The sequence below is a fragment of the Oncorhynchus keta genome, chromosome 34 (genome assembly GCF_023373465.1).
Source record: "Oncorhynchus keta strain PuntledgeMale-10-30-2019 chromosome 34, Oket_V2, whole genome shotgun sequence".
NCBI classification, from domain to species: Eukaryota; Metazoa; Chordata; class Actinopteri; order Salmoniformes; family Salmonidae; genus Oncorhynchus; species Oncorhynchus keta.
In genome coordinates, this window is record NC_068454.1 from 57,996,337 (window position 1) to 58,002,938 (window position 6,602).

Genomic DNA, 6,602 nt, shown 5'->3' on the forward strand with positions numbered 1-6,602 from the left:
GTCATTTCTGCCCATGAGAGAGCTTCCCCGGTCGACTGTTATTGTGAAGTGGCCACACAAGCTCACAGAACGTGACCACAGAATGGTGAAGCGCGTAGCAAGTAATAATCGTCTGTCCTCAGTTGCAACACTCACCACCGAGTTACAAACTGCCTCTGGAAGCAACGTCAGCACAAGAACTGTTCGTCGGGAGCTTCATGAAATGGGTTTCCATGGCCGAGCAGTTGCAAACAAGCCTAAGATCACCATGCACAATGCCAAGCGTCTGCTGGAGGGGTGAAAAGCTCGCCGCCATTGGACTCTGGAGCAGTGGAAACACGTTCTCTGGAGTGATGAATCACGCTTCACCATCTGGAAGTCCGAAAGACGAATCTGGGTTTGGCGGACGCCAGGAGAACACTACCTGCCTCAATGCATAGAGACAACTGTAAAGTTTGGTGGAGGAGGAATAATGGTCTGGGGCTGTTTTTCATGGCTCTTGATAGGCCCCTTAGTTCCAGTGAAGGGAAATCTTAACGCTACAGCATACAATGACATTCTAGATGATTCTGTGCTTCCAACTTTGTGGCAATAGTTTGGGGAAGGCCCTTTCCTGTTTCATCATGACAATGCCCCCGTGCACAAAGTGATGTCCATACAGAAATGGTTTGGCAGAATCGATGTGGAAGAACTTGACATCCGCCTCCACTGATGCAGATATAATATTGTGTATTATTCTTCCAATACATTTTAAACAAATTGCTCAGTGACTCGCCTGAGCTCTTACAGTTGTAGGAACAGAGTTGTACCATTTGGGGGCGCTTGAGACTCGCCGTTCTCTTCAAAATGTTTCAATATCGTCAAGCCTAATTTGGGCTCATTTACAACAGTTTGAGCTGACACTTCTCAAGGCCTACAGTATCTTATATTTATTCGTATGTGAAGTTATGTTATGGGGACCTATGTGTGCGTCAAATTGATCAGATTTGTATTAATCTCCAATATACTATGTATTATTGGATGATAGAATCCGAGCGCTCATATGACTTTACAGGGAGCGCATAAAGATCATTAGCTACATTTGGATGACTGAAATACGTGGAAATGTCAATATGCATAATCGCTTGGCATTATGAAATTGTATCAAACAGTGGGAGGGAAACAAAATGATATCCTTGATGAGATGTGTATAAAAGGAAATTATATAGGCCCACCAACAGAGAGAGAGTGAATCTTCTGTTCTCGGGTTTTCTATCTGAAGGACAACTTTTAACGTCTCTAAACATCACTTCAAGAATTCCTATCTGACAAAAAGTTTGCCTTCACTCAAGTTGATATCGATAACCTTTAAGCTATTCAAAACAATTGTTCCTACTTTTGTTAGGGTTTATTCAAGCAAGTCATGTAAATGATCCTTCTCGGTTTTATTGAAGGCTATAATAAATGTTTTCAATACATAGCATTTGTTTATGCGATGCATTGTTAAAAAATAGGCCTATCGCTGGCTAGGATTAGGCTAAAGTAAAACAGTCTTAATATAATGTGGAGTAAATCGACATTTCTTATTGTGCTAATGTCAAATATGGACACTACAGATGTACAGTATCTTGATTAAGTTCTAGAGCTATAACTGAACATATTAGGCTAAACATAACAATACTTCGCGCTAAATTCATACAGTTTGATGTTAAACGTTTCTTTGGACTTTTGACTAACTCTGAAATATTGGATTAGTTTGACTGTTATTAAAGTAAATTGTTGATGACTTCTCTGTCATTTGCGGCATTGAAACTGGTGAGACGCAATGGCATTGGCGAATGAGTTGCAATATTACGCCTACATTTGCCAAATCAGAACGGCTTGTCATCTAACAATTTCCCCCATAGCATAATGTCCATCCACATCTTGTTTTCTTCCCAGAAAGCAACGTTGCATCATCTTTATCTTATTAATATGAATATCAAAATATAATACAAACTAATTGTGTGTCCAGATTCATAATTATTCTTACATGGCTATCGGTAGGCCTGCGTTAGCTGTAGGCAGTAGCCCCACATAGTCTACGATGCGTGTTTCAATGGAGCTGGTGTGTTTGTGTGATCCAAATGGTAGCGAGCCTATTCCTTTGCATTTTGCTCTAATTCAACATAGCCTATTACAGCCAATTTAATAACATCAGCGTGATGTTTAAAACGAAAAAGCAATTTGTTTTATAGCCTATACTTATTCTGAACACTTGGAGAGGTGTGTGGGGTATTGTACTGTACTCCATTGGCCTAGTTGATATTCCAATAACCCATCATTTGGTCATTATTAGTATGATTATAGACACTCAGAAATCCCTCGCAGGCACTTTATTTGTTCTCAAAGCAGAAGTTTACGATACAATAGAAGGTGTGTATTTATTTTAGGACATATTTTACAAGTACCTTAACACTGTATGCTACTAGTTTTAAATAAGATTACAATCCCGGCTGCGAGTTGGTGCGCACCAAGAAAAAGTCATTGCTGCTATGTAGTATACTATTATTTACCTGGCAGAACATTGTTATTACCATATCACAGTATTAACTAATAATACGATTAATAGTAATTGGTACATCAGTCAATAAAAAGACACTATTTTCGTAATAATATTGCACAATTTAATACTGCGATTACACAGAGATGTGAACAACGTCAGGGATTGCGTGGACTTGATGCGGATATGAATGCCTGAGGTAAACATACTGTTGTCTATTCCCTTGAAAACAGCACATGTACACAGCCTCTGATTTAAATGAATCCCAATTACATAACGGAATACTGGTTTAAACTGAACACATGTTGTAGTCAACACTTTCTGACTGTTTAAATCAGAGTGGTTAAGCACAACACACTATCTTAGTGCATTTGATTTCTGTTTACCACATACATTTGTATATATTTTTTCTCATCTGGTGGTTTCACAATAGTTAGCAACAAAGGAAAACGGTTTGGTTTTTGAATGAAGACAAAATACATTTTCTTGTATATACGTTTTATGTAAGTAATAAAATATTACTATAACATAAATAGGAGAAATGTGACTTTGCAGTCTACATTTAGCAATCAACATACAACCAATGTAGTGAACAAAACATATTGAAATCCACTGCAACATAACCATTAACCGAGCCAAACAAAAAGCTCCAAACACATTTAGGAAATAAATATATATATAAATGGTCAGATTCATAAATGAAATCATATTAAAATATCTTCTTGGAATTAGTAAGTGTACAAAACTGCCGGAAAAACAAAACAAAACAAAAAATATCTCAGAACAAATACATGTTTACATATTCGACATATTTACACATCGGAAATAATCCTGGCAAAATTTTATTTCAAACATCTTTTTGAAGAAAGTGTTTTCCCGCTGTATCGAATAGCACTGTCTGCAGTACGCAATTGTACTATAGGCTACTGTCCATCAGAATGTACCAGAGCCTTGAGAAATGACACGCAACGCACGAGTAGGCTAGTTAATCAGATTTTTCCTTTCTTCTCCATATCCGAAAAAATATATATATATGTAAAACAGGTCCCTTCATCACTTTTCATTCGAGAATGTTCTGAAATTCTCCGTATATAGTGTTTATAATACAATAATAGGAATGGTATAAATTAATGGGGTGTAGCATAGGCTACCTTTCAGATCAATATAGAAGGTACAGAATTCATGTTCTACTTTTTTATTATGATATAAAGAATGAGAACAGCGTGACACTTCGACCTGGGGCACTGAAGTTACCTGAGAATATCACTTTCATTTCGTATTAAACCAATCTCTTTCCAAAAGGTGGTTGGAATAGTTTGGCAGTTAGCAACGCAAGTTGCTGACGGCGCCCTGGAGTGATTTTAGGAACCTGTAAACATGAAAATAGTGAGTAAAGGCCTACCTCAAAACAAATTCTGAAAACAAAACGAATATAAAAATTGCAATGATCATTTCAACGAAAGAATAAGTGCTCCATACAAAAGGAAAATAATAATCAAAACAAATACTGAAAACCGACAAGAAACACATGTTTCATAAAGTATTCATCCATATTGCCCTCTTTAGCGTCTGTTGCTATCTGCAAAGCATACACGTTTTAAGGCTGCCAGACGTGAGCTGTCCTGCTGCATTCGTCAATTTTGAAATGCATCTGACATTTAAGTGTGGGGATTTTTGTCATTCAACGGGTGCCATAATTTCCATCATCTTTTCACAAACTCCTCTGGCCAGATGACGTCGTGTCAACAGTAAGAGTAAAGGAGGCGTTTTTGACGAGTTACAGTACACTAATAAAATGAGAGAAACAATAAAAACAGTCGTCAGAACAGAAGAGACACTGAAGTTAAAATATTCCAAACAAATCAAACATCACAATTAATAGAACAAAGCGAAAGAATAGGCTAATAATTAGAAATATTGGTTAATCGGTTTTAAGCCGGAAGAGCAAAATGTTAATTGTGCGCGTGTCTCCTTTGTTGATCATATTCAGGCAACCACCTCGCACTGTGGTGAGCGCCATCAGTTCAAGACACCACTTGCAACATTTAATCGTTACCCTTTGAACAGCCACGAAACATCGAATTTACTTCACCTCCTCCATAGAATTTTGGTAAATAAAGATATTTGTTTCATTTAAAATGTGAACGAAATCAATTCAGTAATAGTGTATGTTTTTCTTTTCAACCATTTTCCATTCTACCTATTTGTTGTTGTAACTCAAGCTCCGGTTACTGGGACAAAACTCATCTGTCTGTCCAGCTTTGCCATGTCTCTGTTCTCTCTCAGTAAAACAAAATGAAATACTGTAAACTCCATAGTCCTTTCCCTTTTTTTTCTTGTTTCCCCCGAAATTGTAGGATTGTTCATGAAAACAGTCACTGCACAGGACTCTGTAATGTGTGGTGAAGAGGGGGTGTCTCCGCTTGAGAATATACGTCCTCCATATTCGGATGAGGGACCCCTATCGGCGTCATTCTTTTCTCTTTTTGTCTTCTGTTGCAAAACCAAACACGGACAACCTCTTTTTCTAATTGAAGAGAGACGGCTAAACTGGTGATTTCATGGGCAGAGGGCTTGGGACATTTTAAGAAATGATTTTCCAGCGCCCCTTTCACCCCAACTTCAATCGAGGTCCTCTTCTTTCTTTTCCTGCCCTGCGCAGCAATCTTGTCCAAATTGGTGGGGCTGCCAGTGTTTGAGTCTGTCTCCTCCAACCACTTGTTTAGCAGTGGCTTAAGTTTGCACATGTTCTTGAAGCTGAGCTGCAGTGCCTCGAACCTGCAGATAGTGGTCTGAGAAAAGACGTTTCCGTACAGGGTGCCCAAGGCCAAGCCCACGTCCGCCTGTGTAAAGCCCAGTTTGATCCTTCGCTGCTTGAACTGCTTGGCGAACTGCTCCAGGTCGTCGGAGCTGGGCGCATCCTCGTCTGAGTGGTCCTGGTGGTGGCTGAACGCCTGCTGGGGGGACTCCATCTGGTTGTCATGGCTACCTGTATCGTCGTGGAGCGGGTCCCGCATGCCGTGGTGCAGAGAGGCGGGCTGGGGACTTAGCATGGCGTTGAGGTTCGTGTATCCCGGCTGCGAATAGACTAGCGACTGGTGCCCGTTGGAGGCAGGAGACAGCGGGGACAAGTGGTGCGTCGTGGTTGGCGCCCACGACCCATGGTGGCTACTCTGCGTCTGCTGGTGCACCAGGTGAGATCTATGGTGGAAGCCGGTGCTCAGGTCCTCTCGGCTCGCCTGAACGCTGGCTTTGTTGTGCTCCTGTTGCCCGATATGGGTGCCGCTGGTCCAGTCGGTGTTGGAGGTGGGCAGCCACTGGTGGTGCGTCAGGCTCATCGGATGTCCGGTGTTGGTCGCCGCTAGCCCTTGCAAGTACTCGTGGTGCATCATTTTCTGCACCTCTCTGTAGGTCGTCCCCTGGTGCATCCTGTCCGAATCCGGATGCATGAGCGGGTTGGACGGTAAGGAGTTATTCCGCGGAATATACTGAGCTGTTGTAGCCATGGCTCCGACTTCGAAAACTGACGAGTACTTCGGAGGTCTGGAGGCTTTAGAGCTAAAAACGCAACAACCTGCTCTGGGAGGTCTTGGGGAAGAGCTAAGACACGCCTCCTCTTCGCTTGTATTGGCTCCTTACGGATTCAAGCCCACAAGAGGCATAGCCTACGTTGCAGAGCGCATTTTACGCACATAACGAATAGAGCTCTGTTTCACATATACTATATAGAAACATGTTAATTCTATATATTAAATTTATATTTTAGGGTATTGGTAACATCACGGTCTCTGAATATGACCTAGGTTTCCGTTATCCCTCTCTCGTGGGCTGCTTGTTTGCATGTCACAGGCGCACAGAACCCAGTCACTCGCAATTGGTCGCCCCTTTCCCCTTTCCCATTTTTTCATCCATCCTCTCTCTCCAAGCCAGGGCGGAGAGGGTTGGAAAACAGTAGGAAATTATTGGGTTTCGTTGGGTTCGTTCGGGTTGTTTTTCAAATAACCACGTGGGGGAGTACGGGGATCTTTTTGATGGGGTGACAAAATCCCCCCCTCCACCTTGATATCCCTTTAGTCAGTGATGACTAACTGTGCGCTCCCTA

The 6,602-nt window shown here is 41.4% G+C and overlaps 1 protein-coding gene across 1 annotated transcript; it reads right to left on the reverse strand.

The window, feature by feature from the left end:
• Positions 1–2,442: 2,442 nt before the first annotated feature.
• Positions 2,443–6,041, reverse strand: pou3f1 (POU class 3 homeobox 1). Its single transcript, XM_035750745.2, has one exon. The coding sequence runs from the start codon at positions 6,004–6,006 to the stop codon at positions 4,876–4,878; it is 1,131 nt and encodes a 376-aa protein (XP_035606638.2). The 5' UTR covers positions 6,007–6,041; the 3' UTR covers positions 2,443–4,875.
• Between the last annotated feature and the right edge of the window lie 561 nt (positions 6,042–6,602).

Coding starts and splice junctions, on each gene's coding strand:
- pou3f1 (XM_035750745.2), bottom strand. CDS start 6,006: ATGGCTACAACAGCTCAGTATATTCCGCGGAATAACTCCTTACCGTCC.